The 23,272-nt window shown below is 46.1% G+C and overlaps 2 protein-coding genes and 1 long non-coding RNA gene across 5 annotated transcripts in view; 2 read left to right on the forward strand and 1 right to left on the reverse strand.

The window, feature by feature from the left end:
- Window positions 1-83: 83 nt before the first annotated feature.
- On the reverse strand, window positions 84-15,102 carry ZNF277 (zinc finger protein 277). Of its 3 annotated transcripts, none has more exons than XM_078598855.1 (11): window positions 14,866-15,100; window positions 10,770-10,989; window positions 8,896-8,984; window positions 8,379-8,461; window positions 5,292-5,383; window positions 4,946-5,056; window positions 4,474-4,606; window positions 3,485-3,564; window positions 1,998-2,094; window positions 1,238-1,405; window positions 84-770 (listed from the first exon to the last, which is right to left on the reverse strand). In XM_078598855.1, exons 1-11 carry the CDS (start codon window positions 14,897-14,899, stop codon window positions 714-716), a joined length of 1,164 nt encoding a protein of 387 aa, XP_078454981.1. In that variant the 5' UTR covers window positions 14,900-15,100; the 3' UTR covers window positions 84-713. The 3 variants fall into 3 exon arrangements, with proteins under 3 accessions (XP_078454981.1, XP_078454978.1, XP_078454979.1); XM_078598852.1 differs by having other exon boundaries at window positions 1,188-1,405; window positions 14,866-15,099; XM_078598853.1 differs by lacking the exon at window positions 4,946-5,056 and having other exon boundaries at window positions 1,188-1,405; window positions 14,866-15,102.
- Window positions 3,944-9,209, forward strand: LOC144721321 (uncharacterized). The gene is made up of 2 exons (XR_013585879.1): window positions 3,944-4,669; window positions 5,282-9,209. It is a non-coding gene; the product is annotated as an uncharacterized LOC144721321 (long non-coding RNA).
- Window positions 15,103-16,674: 1,572 nt separating the features above from the next.
- Window positions 16,675-23,272, forward strand: part of DOCK4 (dedicator of cytokinesis 4) — a 132,349-nt gene continuing 125,751 nt past the window's right edge. The window contains 1 exon segment of the mRNA XM_078598856.1: window positions 16,675-16,938. Within this exon segment, the coding sequence (XP_078454982.1) occupies window positions 16,902-16,938 (37 nt within the window). The 5' untranslated portion in view covers window positions 16,675-16,901.

The following is a 23,272-nucleotide window of genomic DNA, read 5'->3' on the forward strand; positions in this document are numbered from 1 at the left end:
CTAACATTGTAAAATATCCCATTCTTTTCTGTGGCTACGTTGTAATTGAACACACAATAGTAATTTCCAGGACGTTACACATGTTGGCAATTAATCATTTATTATTAAGACAGTGTGAAGTTAGAGCCTCAGTTACCCACTGCAAGGCCACATGTTTATTGTCAGAATTACACTGAAATTTGCCTCGCATCATTTCAGCTGAAGTGCACTATTAGAGCCAAATTGCTCATCTTCCACTTACATCAACAAAATAGTTTCAAAAATCGCTCGTTTCTAGTTCAGGTTTACCAGAAAAAACACTTTGCTTGATGGTCGCCTGCCACAGTTACGCAATTGCACTTTTTTGCTACTGCGGTTCACTTGCTATGATTCGGGGGGATTGGCTGGTGTGTCACAAGCTGGGCTTAATTTGTCACCAAGTATTTTCGGAGTGGCTGGTAGGTTTTCACGTGACGATCAGCTCGAGCGAAAGGGTACGTACATTGGATACGGTTTTGCCAGGTTTGTGGAAATAATTTCTGGGTTGAATATTTAGTGAACCAGACAGCCCCCCCCGGTTGAAATAAAGCCCTGGTCACGAGGAGTCGTCGGCAGTGCCGGCGCTGCGTAGGAGCTGGTTGAGCACGCTGCACTTGCGTACGCTTCCGGGGCTCGGCCTGTCCTCAGCGATGACCGGCACGTCGCCCGGACCTCCCCTCTCATCGTCGTCGTCCTCACTGTCCGGCAGGCCGCAGAGCAAGGTGTCGTTCTCGTACGTCGGGAAATAGTACCTGCGGTTGCGCGCACACACAAGGTCACGCTTAGTTGGGCCAGTGTGAACGTTTGAAGTTGTTTTTTCTTTACAGCCTTTGTCGATCGACTCCTGGATTGAAGGCCTTCCCCCACGCCGTGCCGGTCACGGGGGTCATTTTAACTTCATGATAGTGTGGATTGGTGATTGGGCGCCTAGAACAGTTTCCGATATCACTCGCCACTGACGTTAGCTGTGGCAAGGAACCTGAACTGGGGTTGCTGCGTTAATATATACGCAGCGCACGAACGACTGTACCACTCCGCCGCCCTAGTTTGTACAACCCTCGTGTGCAGTTGCTCGATGGATTGTCACAATGCGTGACCCAGCAGGGGATTGATAATAGCTGATAATGAAGAGGATGATGTACGGGTAAAAGCCTCGGGGAATCTCTCACTGGGGCTGGTCCCACTCGCCGCGATCGGGCAGCGTGGCCATGTGACCCACGTCCGCCATGTGCTCCAGGAGTTGCTCCCGCGAGGAGCAGCGTTGCCCGCAGCCGTAGCAGCGCAGCATGTGCACCTGCCTCCGGATGAAGTTGACGAGCTTCACCTGCTGGTAGAACCGCAGGCCCAGCGAGGTTCTCACCGTGGGAAGGTCAAACCCATGGCGCTCCTGCGCAGACGATGGCAGAGAAGGGGTGGGGGGCGGTAAGAACGAATCGGACACCATGGGCGACACGAAGACTGCACGATAGGCATTCACTCGGGGTGGTAGGGTGCATCAATTGATCAAATATCGATTTAGTTTTGTCTCTTTCCCCATATTTTTTATGCCGTGGTATCAGCATCTTGTCCTGAGACAGAATCCACTGGGAACTCCCACATTGCAGTGCAACACCACGTGTTCGAGAACGGCCTGCAAACGACTGAGATCCTTTCAAATGAACTCTGATCCACGCACTAGGAGGGAACACTTTCCCACCCACCTTGCTACAAAGAAAAATGTTTGTCGCATGACAGTCAAGTGGATATATTTCATTCTCAGAGCTGGAAAATGTAGCCTAATTAAGTGCAAAATTCAAATGTAATGTGGGATATTTTATTGTGCGGTCATTAGTGACTAAACTTGAGCACCCAGTTACAATCACAAGCGGCCACTTGAATGCAAAATCGGGATCTCAGCAGTGGCAACCAGAGGTGGCACCTCGGCGGTGACCTCCCCTCGGTGACAAGTTTAGAGACGTAACAATAAGACGGCCGACAACCTGCATGTGTTGATGGAGGCTGTCCGTGGTATCGGTCATGTGGTCACAGAACAGGCAAACGGCGCACACTGGGTGTTCCTTCCAGTCGGACCAGTCACTGCGGGTGGAGGGGGTGGGGGGGGGGATGAAATGTTAGAAGAAAAAAAGGCTAGCCGTTTCTGATTTTACCCTATTTTATTTTACTGTACGGCAAGTCCTTGTTTAACGCGTGTTCGCACACGTGTTTTTGCTTCAACGGGGTTCTTCCATTCGGGGACACCGCACAACGCGCACCGTTATAACGCGGAACATTACAACGCGGAGCGCGAACCGTTATCACGCGGTTTGTGAGCGGTCGACAAACTACTTTATTGAGCTGCGCGGCTGAACGGTGCGATACGGGACGCGGAATGATACAATAACGCAGCGGCGTAACCTCAGTTGTCCTGCCATCTGACTGGGTGGTGTGCGTAGTATTACATCGTATCTCGCCAAACTTTATTGTTCCGTTATTTATGGGGAATTTTTGATTCGCTTAAAGCGGCACTTTTCAGGAACGCATCTACCACGTGAAACGACGACTCGTTGTGTTTGATGTTACCCTATTTGAGCTGCCTTACTCGAGATGGTAGCACTTATTCACTCATCACCAAAAACTGCCGACAGGGGCTGCTGTATCCCTACAAACGCGAGTACAGGCTGCTTCCACCACGTAAACTACGTGTGTGTGTGTCGCCATTCTGCATGGTGTATGGTTGATGACATTGGAGAGGAGCCACCATTTTCAATGTATTGCTGCAGTGGTCTCGTCCAGGATTTTTTTCCCCCCACTCCAACCGATTTCTAAAATGAGTCATTAAATTCCCTATGGAGTTAATTATGGAGGTGAAAAAGATGGGCATTTAAAAACCCATTGTTCCTGCAAGATATACATGTTAAATTCAAACATTGATGTAGATTCGTTTTACTATATGAATTATACTGTATACACTAGAGGTTTGCAGTTTTTTTATCGGTGTGTGTATGGATAATAATGCTAATACAGATTTTATGCATATTTGATACTTGAGAAGTGGCCAGTTTATTGTCAATTGTATGCTCCGTTTTCTTGAAACATCAGTTATTTTGAATGGAATATTGTTTCCGCTTTGTCAGCTGCATTAAAAGCAGCTTTTCATGTCATTAGCCAGCGAGCAAATGCGAACCGCATCGCGTTATAAAAAAAATAACAACCTCAAATCCTCAATTAGCTCCCGACATCCAGAAGGTAATTAAAGTGGTACAGTCAGTACAATCCACATGGGATGCTGGCCCGATAATTGCGTTTAGCACTACGATGTGCACCATGTGATTTATTTTTACTTTGTTTACTCCCCTCCCCTAAACCGATACGTCTTCTGGCCAACAGCTACACCCCAATCCCTACCCCGACGCAACAAAAAAAAATCAAACATTGTTTGTGAGAGCACATTCGCTGTCCGTCGCACGCTCTTCCAGGTGTCGCTTACTCGTCGTCATTCGCCTCGTCAGTCGCGTCATCTCTCGTCGCGTCCTCAGAAAGAACCTCCTCCCATTTCTTTCCAAATTCCTGCGGACCAAAAAAAAAACGTCATCGTTATAGCTCAAAAGTGGAACGACAAGAGCCGAAAGAGCTTGATTACAATTCCGGCTGGGATGTTGGGGTTTCACAGCTGCAACCTGCAAGTTTCTACATGCAATGTGGCATATATTGTGCCTGACAAGCTTTGTGATTTAATTACGTTATGATTTTTTTTGTCATGAAGACACAACATAAATAAATTCTATTTTTCATTGCATCCTCCACCCCAATAGGTACTTTAAGCAATGGAACAGACAGAAAGTGTGCAAATTTCGATTTAAAGCTTTCGTGACTGCAGGGATTCATCTTCTTGGTTCTTTCGGTAAAGTCACGTAGAAGGGAAGTAATAAAATAATAAAAATAAAACATAATAAAACAATTCTCACTTGTTTTATTATGTTTTATTTTTATTATTTTATTACTTCCCTTCTACGTGACTTTACCGAAAGAACCAAGAAAAAGTGTGCAAAGTTCATAAAAATGAGATCAGGCTTGTCTCGCCGTTTCAACACATTAAAAGCCATCGCAATGCTTGATGTGAAAATTGCTTTATTAGTGGGCGGGTAAGAGAGTCCATTTCAAGACAAAATGTATTCAAATTCACAGGATGAGAAACATCATTGTGAAAATTAACACCATGACTTGGGATAAATCGACGTGAACTAAAAGCACAGACTCTTCCGTGTAAATTTAGGACTTTATGTTAATATGAGAAAAAAAAAGCAGGCGCCGTCCAGAGAATAGCATTGTTTGCTGTAAGCTGAAATCCTAAGTACACGTTTAATTGAAATTGTTACACATCATTACCAATTTCAGATTCGCTTATTTAGCAAATGCATTACACGACCAAAATATCTAATGGCTGAGCTCTGTGCGGGCACGTCACGCTCTTCTTACCAGGTAGTTTATGACATAGAAGCGGTCGAACTCTGTGTTTTTTCCATTTATCCTTCGGTGCTGCTTCTTGCGCATGTGATCCTTCAATGTGTTCTTGTCTCGAAAGGTTTTTCCGCAGTAAAGGCAGCACAGACTGTGGCCACGTCGTCCAAAGTTGGGCCATGGAGATCGGCGGACAAAAGGACAGGGCAAACGGGTAAACGTGATTGAAACAGAAAATCTTGCCAGCGGGCAAGAGGCCAAACAATTGTATAATTTTTTTCAAACATTCACAGCTCATTAAAAGTGCACATAATTAAATTCCAACAAGGCAGTGGTAATTGTGCAGTGCGAACACGGAGGGGAGGATGAATTTGGCACAGCACGCGCTGCTAACAGGCACCTGTACACTGCGCATTGGATTAAAGAGGACATACAATTATGGCCCAAACTAATACGTGGTGGTGGCGGCGGTGGTGCAAAATTGGCGAACCTGTCTAATTTGCTCTGCAGGAGGTCTAGAAATTCGGAGCAGTACACCAGGTTGTCGGGCAGGCCAATGCTGAAAGCGTGTTCCCGCGCCATGTGGTTAAGCAGCAGCGACCTGTGGTGCATAAACCGACGCAGGCCAAGCACGGCTTTCATGGGTATCCGCAAAGAACACCGCAGCCACCGCCGTCATCTGGCGGGGGTCGTAAAGTTAAACAAACGGCGAGAGTGTGGCGGCAAACCGAAATGTCGGGTTGGAGTGGGGACGTGAAATGCCGAAGCGGCGTGCGAACGTTGTGCCCCGCGCTCTGCTGTGTTTGTGTTCTATGCGTGCGCGTAGGGAACGGCACCTGTTGCCAGAAAAGTGCTCGTTACAGAAGAGGCAGTCTCGGGAAACGGTGCAGTCCGTGCGTTCTCTCTGCTGCTGTTCCAGCACCTCGGTCTGCGGGGCAAGCGAGAGACCTCAAGAGGCGACAGAGCCGAGCAGCGCCAGCTACAAGGGCCGAATTGTTAAAGGCGCTTTCAATGACCACTTTGTTTTTGTAACGTTTCCCGAGTTTTTGCTCGTTAAATCGGTTGAAGGTTGAGCACGTGCAAGATTTTGAAGTGGAAAATTACAGAAGGGCTCTCAGAAGGGGAAGAAATTAACCATGCAAGTGAGGTTTTGGCAAGTGACAAGTCAGATGTTCTGCAGCTGACCAATGCCGACTGAGTCACAGTCTGAGTAATGGTCATGCCATTCACGCTCGAAAATATTCTTTACACAATCATGCCTTTACCACATACATCCTCTATACAAAAGAGTAAATAAATAAAACTACGAACAGCCCTTCTCTCAGTCTACTATTGTCAGATGAAAGCCTACCCATGCTAGTGGGTATTTGACCATACCCCTCCAAGCCTGTCACTTCAGGTTGATGAATGGGGAAACCGAGGATCGGTTCCGATTTCACTCACTAGCGATGTTAGCCAGGGCCAGGAATCGAACTTGATTGCCGGGTTCATAGCGCAGTGAGCAAATCACTGCACCATCGCTCTACCCCGTGCAAAATAACACTGCAACTGGAGGCTGCTGGACTTCTGTCCAGCCCATGGGCTTGTAATTACCAAGACACTGTTCCGGCATCGGTGCATCCACACATCATGGATGCACACCGGATTTAAGCAAGAACATCTGAAATGTATAGCGACAGAACAGCGGATGCGGGCCCATGTCCTTGACACCAGGACCTACCGTGGAGCTAATCTGCCCACTCTCCACTGTGGTGGTGGGTGTCCACCTAAGACCCCATTCAAAGCCAAAGTGGCCTGGTCTCAGCTAGCTGAAGAAAGTTGCAAGCGAGAATTTAATCATCGCTTGCAGCTGGAATTGTCATCGTCCCCCCCCCCCCTTCCTCTGATGCTGAGGGGAAATGGGTGAGGTTTAGGACTGTGGCTCAAGCAGCTACAATGTCTGCTTTGGGTACATGGTCCAGACCTCTCCAGAAATCCTGGCTGACAGAGTCATTCCGGAGAGCTGACAAAAAGGAATAGGCCCATTCCCACCGTCTACAGCATCCCACCTCGCAGAATGAGAAGGCCTACCACATCCTGAACTCGAAGGTTCGGAGAGCCGTGCAGCACCGCAAGGATGACTGGAAGTTGTGGGTTGCTCAGTAGCTCGTGATCATAAATCACTCTTAAAATTCAATTTCTGTAACTTGCAGTGCCACACCTATCACCATCCTTAGGTGAAAGAATAGTGATCTGGTCTCTGACCTCCAGAAACAGGTTCGCAGGGTTGCTGACCATTTCTTTGAGGTCTTAGGGGAGAGGAAATCCCTCAGCGTAGATGATATCTATCGGCAAGATGGGGGTGACCCTGCTGGGGCTGCGGTACCTCAAATATTAGAAGTAGTCACCCCCTGTGAGTGGCTGGTTGAGGTTCCATCTGTTGAGGAAGTATGGAAGGCAATCCAGAGTCTGAGGTCAGGAAAAGTTCCAGACAGAGATGATCTCCTAAGCAAACTGCTGAGGGAGGGTGGAATTTGTGTGCAGACCACGTGGCCGAGAGTCCGTGCCATTCCCTGTTCACCTTCGGGTGCGACAGGAGTGTCCTCTCGCTCATACATTATTTAATATATTTTTCGACCATTTAGTTCGAGAAGATCTGGACACAATCCCACTCGTGAGTTCCTCCGGCAGGCACGGCTGTATTGACTGGGGCATGTAGCCCGCATGCCCAACCATTGCATGCCCAAAGAGCTTTTGTTTGGCCGGATAGAGAGGGCTAAACGGGTGAGGCACAGGCTAGAGAAGAGATGGAACGATGCGGTCTAGGAGGATATGGAGCTGAATGGACTTGCCAATGACTGGTACCAGCGGTGTCAAGATCGGCCTCTGTGAAGGAGGCTCGTGAAGGACGCTACCTGGCAGAGAAGCGACGCACACAACAAAGAGCGGAGCGCCAGGCGGCTAAAACACAGCAAGTTGGCACAGTAGGGGCTCACAAGTGGTGCATCTGCTAGTCCTGTTAGTCAACCCATGGGCATCTGGGTCTGTCCCTTGACCTCCTGCCAGAAAACTTTTGACACTTTACGTGGTCTCAAAGTTCACATAGGCTGGCACAAGCGGCGTGGTGATGTTACCGCTACTCAGTGGCAAAAGGCGGTTATTGTTGTTGTTGCATGCCGTTCGTGTGAGACGATATTCAGTGCACACGAATCGGCCTTCATGAAATGCGGAGGAAATGGATGACTGAACTGATGCAAAATGAGAACGATGCCCCGAATGGCTGCAGTGGCTGGAATCGTTTATTTGCAAAAAAAAAATTAGCGAGCGATGGCTGTACTTGGATGTTTCCAGCGGCCCGCCGGGCAATCTCTCCACTGCGCTGGCTGAGCCCCACAGGGCAATATTCCTTCAGCTGCACTGGTCACAGCTGCAGGTAAATGATGCGTGTTCATTGAATGTGCAGTGCACTTTGGGGTTTTGAATTATTTAATCCTCTGCTGTGTTTTTTTTCCCTCTCCTTGCACGAGTACTTAACTTTTCCTATGTATTTTTATGTAATAATAAATAAACAATAACGAATGCGTAAGTACAAACAGAACGAAAATCTATGAAATTAGATGACAAGTTTAAAATTGTTATTTGTCTCCTCCGGGATATTCGACACTGGCGCTGTTGAAATTAATTCTCTGATGGCAAAACAAAATAACACTTCTTGTCAAGCTCCAGACAAGTGTGGTGCATTATTTATAGATCCTTTTTTAAATACACATTCCATTATGCATCTTATGTAAGCATACAACGAGCTGCGTTTTAAGACGATATTCTTAAACGATGCACAGCCACAAACATACTACACACACCCTGAAGACGCTTCCAAGTGAACATGTGAGCTAAATGTTTGTGAATAAACGTAAGAAATGTGTTGAAACAATGTCGTGTTTTACCAGTCGTTTCTGTTGCAGTGTTTCTCTGAGCTGACGGTCTTCAGGAAGGGCATCACAGAGCAAGTGGAAATCTTCTTGGTCGCCTGAAGAAAATTCAAGAAGTCATATTGCAGCTTCGTAAAATGACATCTCGAACCCCCAAGCGAGGGCACACCTTGGCAACACGTTTTTAAAAAGGCGCTCACAAAAATAAACACGAAATATTTTGAAACGATCTTAAAACTTGTACCGTCGTAACTATGCACTACACATGGCAACCGCAAGTGAGAGAAGTCAACACAAACCCCACAAATTAATGATCGTAATTGCCTAAGAGATTTCATTTCGTATAATTCGTTCCAATCGCTTTGCAATTAGACGTGGAAATGGAGCTGAACATTGCCCATTATGATCCGATAGCGTTTCAAGGACCGGGAAGTTTTTGTTGCGCATCATCGCTCGCTGCTCTTCGCGTGAAAGCAGTCGTGGTCGAAAGAGTGCGTGCCGTGCGTCCGTCCGTCCGTCTGTGCTTGCGTACCTGGAGCCGCTTGGGTGTTTGTTCTTATGACGCTGCAAAACTCACTAATTGGTTTTTCTTTAAATCTCTTTTTCCAGTATAGAAGGTATCTATGGGGAAAAGTAAACCAAAGATATTTGGCAGTTAAATCATAACAGAGTGTACATTTTATTTGGTAAAATAACATTTTTAGTTCAGGCCTTTTTTTTATCTGATCACTGCCATTCAAAAGAACCACAGGGACAGTAAAGAGCTATTTAAAGTGTGTATATAATATAAAACACGCTAAAGTCTGGGACAACTGACCAAGTAAAAACATGTATTGAAAAATTTGACCTTTATTCGTGTGACTGATATTTCGGTATACTGTACTGCACTATCAGCCCACTAGCTCTGCAATATAATGAAAAATTGAGTGCGCAGACACACGATTCAAATCAATTTCCACGGTCAAATGCCAAGCCCTGCCTGTCACCTCATCCATAAGCACATGTAGTTTTTATATTGATTAGCATTATTAAAAAGCATTGCTCTCAAAGCAAGCATTAGCCGAACCCTTTGAAGTCTAACCTTTCTCGCTAACCACAATCGTAAAAATACGATTAACCCCCCCCCCCCCACTCCTACGCCCCCCCCCCCCATGCAGATTCAGGGTCACAATTAATTTCTAGAATCGATTCTGTTCTGTTTACCAATGTTAATTTTTTTCTGAATATTTCATTCGTACAGCCCCGTTCACTTCGTTAGCCTCATTGTAACATTAGCAACATTTCTCGTTTTCATAAACAGTAAATATTAAATTCTTTCATACACAATTTGATGCAAGTAGCTTGAATGTTATATTCTACTTTAATTGATGATGCATCATTATGTGTCTTATGACAAGCTGTGCCTGGCCTAGACCATAATCTCTTAACAAGACAAGCTAGCTAAACCTTCCTACCCTCTGGCATCATGAGTGCAGGGTGGATTGTCAAATTCTTATACTGCTTTCTTAAAAGCTATTACTTCTGATCTAAGTCGGGGTATGTACGCTACTGTATATGCACGCAAGGTTGTGGTGAGGTCAAAGGGGTGACCAGCACTGCTAAGAACCTGGGTTTGAATCTGTGTTTGAACCACCTGTGATTATGTATGTTGCATGTATGTTGAACTTTTTTCACACCGTACATAGCCAACCGTGCTAATCGGAGGTGCGGAATACAAGTGGAAAGAAAAGATGCTATCAGCCCAGTCACAAATAACTGTGCAAAGCACATTCATATTAACGAAGTTTTTTTCAATAATTTGTAACACATTCCAGCTGTGAGAATCCTCATGGTCTTACATTTTAGTTTTATGCACTCTCAATACTGCTAGAATCCAAGTAATAGGGTATGGAAAAGTCATTTGAACGTGGGCACCACGGTGGCGAGATGGTAACTGCCTCGCCTAGTATACAGGTCGTGGGTTCAATCCCGACCCTGACGCCTGCTGCATATTGGAAGTTTGCATGTCTCTCTCCCCGTGGTCGCATCGATTCTTCTTCGGGCCCTCTGGTTTCCTCCCCCAAATTTAGGATCAACACGTGTTAAGAGCAAGGGTCGGCAACCAAAATAACAAGAATAGCAATTTTTGTTCGAATTCAGTACAAAACTCATTATTTCAAGAGCTGCAATGCATGTTACATCAAGAAGCAGTCAGTAAAGAGCCTTATGCGGCTCCGGAGCAGCAGGTTGCCGACCCCTGGTTTAAACTAGTTGGCTGATATACATTTCCACATCATAAGCCACTTTGTTGAGCTTTCATTTGTCATAGCCAGGTTTCTTCTGTAAAAAGAGCTGCTAAAAGAAAAAATTGTTCGTTTTTAATAGTTAATTCATTTTAAAAAATCCTGCCGGCGTGATGCCACTTGCCGCGGAAGGTCGGCCACGAGCTTCACGTCGGCCACCACCAGGTCGTGGTGCAGTAGCATGTGTCGCAAGACGCCGGGGCCGTCCGTCTCGGTGTGGTCGCACAGGGCGCACGGCACGGACGCCCCGGCCCCGCCAGCCTCTCCATCCTCCCGCGCCGCGCCCGCCGGACTCTCCGGAAGATTCAGCGGCTCCAGCACGCAGTCGCTGTGCCATCCATCTTCTGCCAGGCAAACAAGATATATGTATGTTTCTCGTCACGTTCATTCCGGACATCTGTGAAAAAGAGCTTTATAGCTCAGTGGGTTCCTCCAGTATAAATATTCAGATTCTGAAGATATGAATTCATTCAACAATATATATACAACATACCTTTTTATCAAGCCACTGGTCGATGATCAAATCACCAGTAATGCACCAGATCTTATCAAAGCTTGAAAGCTAAGTAGGTTTGAGTCTGGATAATGCTTGGATGGGAAATCACCATGCAGACAATTATTTGAGGGCTGCTGTGGGGCTATGTTGTCAGCATTGTCTTAGGAAGGCACTGGAGCTCTGCACTTTTAAATCGAGATTGAAAACTAATTTCTTTAGAACTGCTTTTAGTGTTTAGTTTGTTGTCCTTCACCTGGACCTTGATTAACGCGGTTGGCGACGTACGGTGCGAACGAAGTTCAACAGACATACATAGAGGACTGCTGAACTGTACTCCTATGCCCCCACATCTATGCTCCCCGAATTTTCTAAACTGCACCGACCAGTATGGTGAAGTTTGGTAAAATAAATGCTCATGATACACACAGCATGGGGAGAATTTCATCCAGTAGCTAACACGCACATGAATACTCTTCTGGACGAAGGGGAGGCCCAAAATTGGTTCAAATATCACTAATCACTGACGTTTGTCGCCATGGCAGGGAATCGAACTCAGGAAACGAGTGCATGGCGTAGGGCGCTAACAACAGCGCCACTGTGATTCACATCGTCTTCAAGAGTGGTCCAAATTTTTTAACATAGTGCAGCGCGCTGTCTTATGCATACCGTGTCAACCCATACGGTTTACCCGTATTCTTGTACAGAAAAATTGAGTTTTCAGGTTTATACGCCGTACAGCCGTTTCAATACGGGCAAAAAAATATATACAGTATTTGTTTGTGTTTCTCCCTTGTGATGGGACTTTGTAGGACGAACGTTTAGATTTATAAGGGCACGGGGTGACCAATAAGGTTTGAATTGGTCTGTAATAAGGTAGGGCACTGATAAGGGGTTGACAGTTATGCTTATGTAGCGTCGTAATACGAAAGCACCTCTACACAGTGCACAGTCGTAGCAGTGTAAAACATCACGAGGGTGCATTACATGAAAATGGAACCTCAGAGAAAAAAAACATACAGTATCTCGTCTTGTAGCTATACACATAGGCTTCACAACCCAGGGTAAAACAGCCTTAGCAAATGTCTACGACATCTGTTTTTTTAAAAATATCCCTTTAAAGGGCGATTGTTACCACAGGCACAATCCTCTCACGATGGCTGGCATATCACGTGGCACCACTGGACCGCATGTGTAATGCACACAATCTTGTTTTGCAGACCATTCGGTGATGCGGCATTCTTGGCAGCGCAGCACAATAACAAACACAATTGCAACACATTCGTCAATAACAGTGGCCTCAGAGGGAAATATACAATAGGTGACATTTTGGGCAATAGCCCTTCTCTATAGAGAACATCAAAGGCATATCATGCCTTGTTTTTAATGACCAACTCAAAATTGTGGCCATTTTATTTTAGGCAGCAGCAGCAGCAAGATAGTTGTAGCTATTTGCTGTCCGTGAATCACATTTTGTTTGTATTTATTACTGTTTCCAGTCTGCGTTGCATTATTCTATTTTAGAGAAAGCGTTCGAATCGGCGGTGTACATAAATTGGGAGGGTAGAAAAAAATCAATCAAAACAGCAGAGCACCTTTTATGCAGTGCAGCCATTGTCTTCCCGCTGGTTTCCACGATATGAAAAACTGTAGCCAATTAGCAAAGAGAAACATACATTTTTCATGTCACGTTTTACAAACGTTTTACAAACGTGACATGAAACAGTGCATTGTTCATCCATGCCGCCACAAAATGCGGTGGCTCAGAACGTTGGAATTAATGAACTGCTGAACGTTTCATGTCGAGTTTTGGGATTGTTTATCGGAACCTTCTCTCTGTTAGTTAAATTTTTTTACATTTATTTACGAATCTAACGGGAGCCTGTGCCGACCATCATAATGCGTCAGTGCAATTTCACAATGTTGCAGTGCCATAATCAAACGAATATGCCGCTATACGTATCCTCCTGCGTCCAATTTCTCACGCATCTGGGAAACGGCCTATTTCTATCTTGATTTGAAGCTTTCGTGACTGCAGGAATCCATACTCTTTGGTTCTTTCGGTAAAGTCACGTAGGTATATTTCTAGACATTGTTTCCACTGTTTGCATTGTAAAAAGAGCATGCGTTGTGTATATGGGTTACATAGGTAAAAGGAAATGCAGTGCCCTTTACAAGTCACCGTTTACAATTGAGTGAATTCAAACGTGTTTTGGTACACCTCTCGCCTTTACAGGCAATAACCAGTCGTGGAAATTCCACATTCCCATGATTGTGCCGATGCCATTCATTTCAAGTTCAAGTTCATTTATTAGGTATAGCCCTGTGAGCCATTCGGCTCTTGAATCGGGTGCAACCGCAACAAACAAAAAACAAAAACATGAACGAGAAAACATATTAAAGTGAATATGTGACTAAGTGCAAACAGACAGCAAAATATTCCAGAAAAAACACCGTACACCAACGCTGTGTGCAAAAATCCCAGTGGGATGCAAGTCAAACAACAACAACAACCACAAGACAACTTAGATTAAAGCCCTCAGTCTTACTCCGTACTACAACAAACAAACATGGCCAAACCAAAAAACTGAAAAATGACACGCATTATTTCCCACCGTCATTGACACAGCACATGCGTGAACTTCATCATCAGAACATTTATTTACACCGGAGGAATCCGATGAGCTATTAAGATCTTTTTCCTTCCCAAAGATGTCCCATGTGATAGCCACACCAAGAGGCGTCTTCCTTTGTAAGGTCTTTGGTTATATGGCAACAGTAAGTCATCTTAACCGTGCTATTGGCGGATAATGAAGTATGAGGGCCCAATTGCCGTATCTTTAATGATCTGTCACTTTGACGTTCAGGCCATGGTTCAGGCCATGGCCCACGTGTGCACTTTCAGGTTGCCACAGCATTTCCCATCGTAATTTCCATTGTAAAACAAATACGTCATTGCCCTTACCGACTTTAAAGTAATTTTTCTTATTAACGAAACCTAATTCTCGCGTCAGAGCCCAGCACACACCACATATGTGTCTATTTACGACGTAAAAAAATGCGAAATGCGTTTGCTTTTTTAGTTGAATGGTTTAATTAAGACATTTATACGGGTTTCTCAGACTCCGCACAGGGGGCCGCTGACCTCGCCCGCCTCGGCCGCCCGAGGCGCGCGCTGGCCGGCAGGGCAAACTATCCGAGACCTTTGGGGCCTTGTGCAGTCTCTTGCCCGCTCTGCGTCTCTCGGCGCCAGGGAGACTCACTGGAAGACAGCGATAACGTACTCGGGACATGCTTCTGTGTGTGTCTGTGTCGCTCTCACCGTCTGTCTGCTCGTGTCTATTCGTATATCTGTTGCCCGTCCCTGTCTCTTGAATTGTGCGTCAAATACACACTCTCTGCGTCTCCCTTGACACCTCTCTTCGTCTCCCCCCGTGTCTATATCTTTGTCTCTCCGTGTCTGAGTACCGTATCTTTATATACTGTATACAGTATACATGCTTGTCTGCCTCATTTGCTACCTTTCTTAACACCCCTCTGTCTGTAGCTGCGTCTATGCGTTTTGTCCCCGTGTCTGCCTCTCGTCTCTGTCCCTCCCGAGTGCGCTATCTTCTCAACGTCTTCGTCTCGCTTTCAACATCGGTGCAGTTGTTTGTCTCTCTACAAAACCCCGTCCGCATGATTAAAACGCGAAGGCGACAATGGGACAAAGACACAGAGCTCATACTTGGTTCATCAACGGCAGCGGCACCCTCAGCCATGGTGCTGTCACGCGTTGCCCCCTCCTCTCTCCTCCTCCTCCTCCCCCCTCCTTCTCCTCGTAATCAATCAACGAAGCCAATTAACGCGTCCGCACGTGGTGCTGGGGACGATGGACAGCGTTGTAAATGAGCGTTTAGATATCGCACTCTGGACACGCGCTCACCGCACCGCCACCGCCGTTCAGGTGGGGGCGCGCGCGCTCCTATGCGCTCTACGAAATGCAACCGCGTTTCGTGACGTCATTCCGCCACTTCGCGTGGGGATGAGGGTGGTGACGTTGCCGCTCGAGAAACTGTAACGCGTTGACGTCGCCGCGTTACCGTGCGCGTGACGACATAATGACGTGAACAAAACGTGTCAATTAGTGACATCATCAGAGCTTGTGTCATTGATATTTATACTGGAGGAATCCGATGAGTTATAAATCTCTTTTTCACAGATGTCCAGTAGGGGGTCGCACAACAAAAATACGATAGGAGTGCAAAGTATAGGAAAGGCCAACAAATCACTTAAAAACACATTTTCAAATAAAACTAAACAAAGATTAAAAAAAAAATCTTACTAGGTAAAGCCCACTCAGCTGTTAATCCACCACCACCCGGCACAGCCGATGAGGAAGGTTTTGTCACGTAAACAAAAAGTGCCAAAGGGCCGTCCATAAATGACGTCACGCACCTAGGGGGGGGAGGGGGGTCAGATATTTGTGATGAGGTGTGACGAGAGGGGGAGGGGGGGTTTGAGAAATGTGACGCCACATAAAAATGCGCAACTTTAAATATAATTGTTATAACAACACTAATTTTGATTAATGTGCATTATTAACTCTTTGATTATTTAAATTTACTAAGATCACATATTATTTATTCCATGAAGGAGCATTTTGCTTCTCCATGGGAGATGGGAGAAGCATACATTTTGTAAAATTTTGTAAAATTTTTGAATGATTGTTATTAAACATTTTTATTTTAATGATTCTAATTGTACTCTCCATTTTGCTTCGTTCTACTACAAAGTTTCAAGTATGTTTTATAACTATAATTACTTTTAATATTTTATAATTATAAGAGCATTCCAATATAATATTCTGAACATTTGCAGTTTTAGTTAGACGTTGAATATTTTCAAATGAATTTTATGCAAAATTTCAGCTTTCCAACCCCTCCTTTTTAATAAATGTTTTCTCCTACAACATCAGAGTGCAGCGCCACATTAAATACGCACTACAATGACAATAGTTTAAAACGATTTGAAGCATGTTTTATTTGGGGGGGGGCAGAGCTTTGTGACGTCATATTTGAGGGGGGTCTGACTTTTTGTGACGCCGTGTGACGAGGGGGGGGGGGTCAAAAATCGGCCAAAATCGCGTGACGTCATTTATGGACGACCCCCAACCAGTGACTACTTCAGCACACCGGTGTGTTGGAGAGTAAAACCCACAACATTTACAATTTGAGTTAACGACGTTTCCGCCGGCGATTACAACAACAACCAGCTTCATCAGGCGATTTGCCAACATTTCCCGACGCGGCCCTGCCTTATGACGTCACCCGTGTTTAACTTTCAAGCCCCCCCCTGCCGCTGCGGTGACGTCGAAGCGAAGCTTCTCCTTTAAACAAATGACGTCACAAAGACCCACGCGACGTCTCCACGCACTGACACATTGCAACGCACAGCGACACACGCGGGGTGGAGGGGAGGGAGGAGAGGGGGGAGAGAGAGGGAGGGAGGGAAGAGAGAGGGAGGGAGGGGAGAGAGAGAGAGAGGAGGAGGGGAGGGAGCGAGAGGGCAGAGCGAGCGGGTAGACTCAGAAACACGAGCGTGCCACCGTGTTAAGTCGTAGCAGCAGCAGCAGAGGCGGCGTTGACAGCGGCAGCAGCAGCAGCAGCATGGCGTACCGGTGGCGGCACCAGTGAAGAAGCACCCCCCGGGGTGGGCTGCGTGAGCCGAGTCGAGCCGCAGAGCTGCTGGGGGGGAGGTGGTGGTGGTGGAACCGGGTTCGGCATGTGGTCGCCGACGGAGCGAGAGAAGTTGGGAGTAGGTGAGCGCGCAACTGTGGACAGGGATGGAGGGGATGGATTGGATGCAATCTCGGTGGCGTTCTTTGTTCCCCCACTCCCCCCGCAAGTCTTCTCGTTCTCTATCTGTGCTTGCATACCCATGCATCACCCCTCCACCACCACCTCCCTCCTACCCTCCCTCCTCGCTCGCTGTCATGTGTTTTTCTCTCGGGAGCGGTGGGACAGCGGTGAGCGCGTTGCGCTCCAAACCCAGCGGTTTGAACCGGAGTTCGGTCAGTTGGCGAATGCTATGAACAATTGCCACTGGGGGAGACAAAGGCGGCCGGGCGTGGCTCTTACCACAACACCGCGGCCTTCGGTGCTCGCAACTATGTTACACGGTCATGTGAAGGACTTGCCCCAACAGTCTGTGTCGGAATGTTGGATGTGTGGGGGGTTGGGGTGATCTTTGTATGTCTGTACACAACTTTGGCGCTTTGTTGTTGCGAGTGCTGTTGTCGGTTTACGGATGGACTGGTCCTCGTGATTGGAATGTGGAATGTTTAGCAGCAGCTCTGGGATGTAAGAGTGGAGGATGTGTACAGCCCACCTTTGTGTGAGTCAGTGGTTGCTAGCGAATGCATTTCTGGGATTTATGTTGATGGCGATGATGATGATGCTGGTGATGATGCTGCATGCTGATGATGCTGATGATGATGCTGGTAATGATGATGCTGCATGCTGTTGATTATGATGGTCGTGATGCTGATGATGATGCTGCATGCTGATGGTAGTGTTGATACGAAAACACAGCCTCTCCTTAAAACAGATTAACTTATTGAACATGGCGTATTGCGTATACATCTAGCCATTATGTTGCTGAGTTTATCCATGCAGACTGAGTTTGATCTAAAGTGTTGCGTTTGCTCTTCATGCCGTAGTGCATTGATCATGGCTGCTGCTAATGATGATGATAATGTTGCTTGTGATCATAAATGATGCTGCCGATGCTGACAAGACACGCAGCGTTTCGCTCCCCCTCTCATTTGTGTTGCACTAATTGACTTGATCTTTCGATTAACCTATTTATTAATTCACATTGCACCTCTGAAATCACAAAATTTATGCGCATTTCAGTGAATTGTTTCCACCACTTAAAGTAAAAAAAATCCGAATCTAATTAAGCAAGAGACGCTGAACACGTGAAGTATTTTCACGTGATTTTTTTCGTACAATTGCGTATTTTATACGATTAGTTTGCAGAATATGGGTCCAAAATGACTTGACGTTATTTTAATCCGAGTCACCCGTGGAAAGGTGTTTGCAATAACAGCGTTCAGAATTGTCACTTTTGTTTTGTACTCAAGTCTTTATTAAATCCTTTATATTAAGTTCACTTGCTTGCTTGCTTGCGCGCTTACAACCGTGCAAATCTTTCGGTCGTTTTTTAACCCACTTCCCGTGATCCAATCGAGCTGACATTTTGCACACAGACTCGTTGTGGGGGACAATTAATTTTCGTGAAAAATTTTTTCCAAATTTTTACACTTTTTAGGGATTTTTTAAATATTTAATTACCAATTGCTTAATGGTGGCAGGCAATCATCTGACCCATAGGTGGCAGCCATCTCAAGCCAGAGGACGAGAGGACTCTAGCCGCCACGCATATAAAGGATTTATAGTGAAAAACTTTGTTTTTACGGGTTATTTTTTTTTAACTCACGTGGAGTCGCGTCGTTTGTTCTACGAGTGTCCTTGCCTAGGGCATCGCGATTTAAATACGATTTTCCTCCGTAGATAGAAAATAATGCGAGCGACAAAATAACAACACTCATCGTCATGACAGGACTATGAATTGTGCCAATAGTTTTTAAAATCAACAAAAGTTGATTATTCAAAACGTGTGTGGGTGATACGTTTCGTAAGTGGTTATTGCCTGTTCGCCGTGCCGTCTGTGCCTGCCAGATCCATCCAGATTTCAATCTGATTCACTATTCGAGGAATAATAATAATAAAACGTTCTGAAATTGTGTCAAGATTTTTTTACACGCAAAGTATTAAATTTCGTGTCATTATCTAGGACATTCGTGGGCTCGTGGCTGCTGACCACATGGAGCTTTGTATAATTGACTAAACACGTTCTTGTGTATAAACAACAGAGGCAAAGCTCCCCCGTGTAGCCTTAACAGACTGTCGGAGCAAGTGCCCTCACGGCACACGAGTGGGTGGGTGGCCAGCACCACGCCGGACCGCCTTTGTCTCTCCAGTGGCGATATTTACACACCGTGCCAGGTACTCATTTGAGGCTGAGTCGACCTAGGGGAGGCGAGCATCTAACTGCTACGCTACACACGTGCGCACGCACACACACAAACACGAACAAAATCGTAAACAGAACGCGTTGAATCGAGGAGAGGGAATTGTTTAAATCTGTTTGATCTCCATCGCAGTTCTTTTCTACCCCTCCGCGGAGATGCTCAACCCGTGCCCGGGTCTCTTCATCTTCTTCTTCTGTTGTTGTTGTTGTTGTTCCAGCAATTATCACGGCGGCTTCGTGTCGCATCCCACTCCCCTTGAAGAAACCCCACGATTTGTGCGTTGAGCCGCCGTCATTCTGTAAATCCAAGTAGCGCTTTCACATTTCGTTTTTCTTTTTAAGTTAGGCTCAACAACAACAACAACAACAAAAGCAACGCAGCGTGACCACAGAATACGACGCGCGCAGTGCAACCACAAATCGATCCGAATGCGAATGACCTCGTCAAATGTCAGAAACTAAGCAGCGCTCCAGCCTGGATAAGCACTTGCATTGAGCAGTCCGTGCACAAAACGGGGATGCTATCGGCGCTGGTGGGGGGGGGGGGCTACGTGGTGGGCAGCAGAGGGCAGCGCAGCAACATCCAGACTTGTGCTGTACGGTACTTCTATGCTCCCGCGCCCTTTGGTCCACCGCTTCACCTTGAGGCGCTGTCCAGCAATGCGGAAACGGTGCGAGTTGAGTGTTGGAGGTCCCGTGTCTCGTCCAGCAGTGGATTGACAAGAGGGCTTGTGCATGAACACCATTTACACACGTGTAACACTTGCAGACCGTACCTTCCCGTTATGAGGCACTGGGGGTGTGCTTTGGAGAACAACGATGCATGTTTAATAACAGCCTTGCGTTTGTGATTAAATAGCATAGTTTTTTTATGAATGTAAACACATTCGTCAAATAATACTGACCTATTTTGAATGATTGATATCTCAATCGCTGTCCATGGCACTCGTAACTGCTTAAGCTGTGTGCCCGAAACGTCGCATTTTATATCGTTAATACCTTTAAGCCAGTGCTTTTGACGAACCCATTCGTAAAAAAAAAAAACGCAGTTATCAAATAATTTGTGTTTTAAATGATACACATTTTATCTCATCTCATACCAAGACTACAAACAAACCATAGGTGGCCTTCAGCACCACGCCGGGTACACTGTACTGCCTAGGTCAATTCCTCGGCAACGGAATCACAGCGTGGGCACAGACACATCACAGCGTTTAGCGCTCGATCCATCTGGGATTTTTTCAAAAATATTATTTTCTAAATAAGATACACCCTTTTCATTCTGTCGTGTGTACATTCCCCTGCATCGTTGACGTTGTAGCCCTGATATGGTCTATGCATGGGTTGTCCTTGAGATTACACACACGAAGGCGGGCGAGAGTCTTATCGGCTGAGAGGTGGTGACTTGAGGCTGTAAACCAGGCAGACCTGAGCTCAGTTCGCACTCAGGGTCAACTACATCATTTGGTAGCAGGTCTTCATTTCAGCCGTGGTCATGCCAGGGTCATCGCCCCAGGAACATCTATATTTCCAGACCCGTAGCCACAGGCATAGGGAGAGGCATATGCCGCGTGTGAAACTATTTCCCCCTGTAGATCAAGCTGAGATTAAGCCCTGCTCACCACTTACATAATACGCCTTGACCGGGAATTGAACTGGGGTCGCCGGGTTCATAGTGCGGGTCGATAACAACTCTTTCCCAATCGATAATGATAATAATGACCTTTAATTATTGAGGAAAGCCTCAATTGTAGGTTCAAAGGTTTTTTTTTATCTTAAGCTGGCCCAAAATCGGGGACGTTCGTCCAATTCCATTTTCGAGCGTTTTGCTTTCGAGGCATAACTCTGCGCATGACATCGAAGACGTGTTGTGTACGGACGAGCTGGCCAGGTGTGTGTATGTGCGTGAATGTGCAAAGCCTTGGAGCGGCCCATCACACACTTTTGGTGCCAGCTTGTACGCCCGCTCTCACATTTATATTGACGCTTTACAGAGACGCAGCCTCGTGTTTTTGTGACACCATCCTCGTGCCAAAAAAACCCACCACCACCACAAGCCCGCATTCCGACGTTCGTTGAAGCGCAATTACGTGTGTGAGCCCGGACCACCAGCACGTGTCCTTACGCCCAAGCGGGACTTGTCCTGTGCTGCCAAAGCACCACGCGGCTTTCGGAGTGCCATGCGGCATAATCCTCCAGCTAAAGCGCTTAGAGAGTGGCCCCGGCAATGCTCTCATGCAGCCTCATGACAGCCGGGGTGAGAGGCCCCGGTTGTCCAAAAAAAAAAAAACAGAGGTTAGAATTAGTTGTTATTGCTGTGTTGGGAGGCATGTGCGTGTACGGCCCTTATAAAAATGTTAAATCCGAGAGTGCCCGGCATGTCGTTGCGGAAATCCTGACCGCCCGTTGAACTACGGTGATCCTGGGAAATTCAAGGGAAGGCAGTGAAGACGTCCATTCAGCTTGCACCCCCCCCCCACTCCCACGAGGCTGTGCGTTGGCAATTGTCAGACCTGCACGTGGGGGTTGCTATTACAAATTCTTAGGTTTTTTCGGTAAAGTCACGTTGGTAAAAAATTAAAATTAATAAAATAAAAATAAAATAAAAATCACGACGTTTCGGAGGCAACACAAGCTTCCGTCCTGAGGTGGAACCGTCACAGCACGATTGCTGTATCAAGTAAACCAGTATATATACAAGGTCGGGTCTCTTGGAATTTCTCTTTACTTGATACAGCTATCGTGCTGTGACGGTTCCACCTGAAGACGGAAGCTTGTGTTGCCTCCGAAACGTCGTGATTTTTATTTTTTATTTTACTTTTATTAATTAAAAAATTTTACCTACGTAACTTTACCGAAAAAACCTAAGAATATGAATCCTTGCAGTCACGAAAGCTTCAAATCTAGAATTGCTATTACAAGCCCATCCGCAAGAAGACGAAATCCACTGCTGGATGAGGGCCTCGCCACGCCGTGCGTAGTCATTGGGGGGTGATTTGATCACGATTCATCGCGCTGGTCGGGAGCGGTTGGTGAAGCGTAGATGTTGGAGCACAGTACAGCACAACAATGGCATTTTCTGCAGTGTCCACTTGCCTAGAACGTATCCGCACTGCGACCAATGACAATCACCTGATGTGTGCCCATCCAAGCACTATACAGGTTCACCCTCCCCCCCTCCTCCCCCCCCGATTACCTTCTGAGATCTGACGAGATCGGGTTCCGTAGTCGTTAACAGGTCACGGCGGTGACATTTCACTTCCAATCTCCTCCCTCTTGGCTCCACCTTCCCCTCCTTCAATCTGCCCTCCCATCGCTGAATCTTTAATCTGAATACTGTACACAACGCTTGAAGTGGGTTTTGACCTCCCAGCGATTTGATAGATGGTCAGGATACTGTATCGGACCTCGATTCAATTCAACGCAAGTATCCATTTCTTTTTCTAGTCTCGTTTTTTTGCCCTTCTCGTTCGTATTGTTTTTTTTTCTTATCTGAATGGAGCGTTACAATTCCGCTTATACCATTGTTCTAAACACATCACTAGCGACATCTTTTGCATGCCCTGTAATGCACGTCTTTGGTAAATGATCTCTACTTCAGTGATATAACGTGAACGCGTCTCTTTTTTTTTTAAGCGAACACTGAGTGCTAAATATATTCATCTGTGGAAAGTCCACATTCCTGTGCTGCGGTGATGGCTAGCATTACCTGCAGGACAAGTTATCATGTAAGCATAAGCATAATCATCCTATCTTGATTTGAAGCTTTCGTGACTGCAGAAAAATATACTCTTTGGTTCTTTCGGTAAAGTCACGTAGGTATAAAATAACATAATCATCCTATTTATTTATTTGCTAGCTGTGGTGGCAGAAAAACTAAAACCAAACTAAAAACTATTTTTATTTTACCAGGTAAGGCCCACTGAGCTATTTAGCTCTTTTTCAGAAGCGACCTGGCCACAAATGATATCTCATCGAAGTGGCTTATCACGTGGAAATTCATAGCGGCTAAATACACTAAATGCATGTTTCTAAATGTGGAGGGGAAAACCGGAGGA

This window comes from Lampetra planeri, chromosome 11 (assembly GCF_965212315.1).
Source record: "Lampetra planeri chromosome 11, kcLamPlan1.2.h2, whole genome shotgun sequence".
Classification (NCBI taxonomy): domain Eukaryota; kingdom Metazoa; phylum Chordata; class Hyperoartia; order Petromyzontiformes; family Petromyzontidae; genus Lampetra; species Lampetra planeri.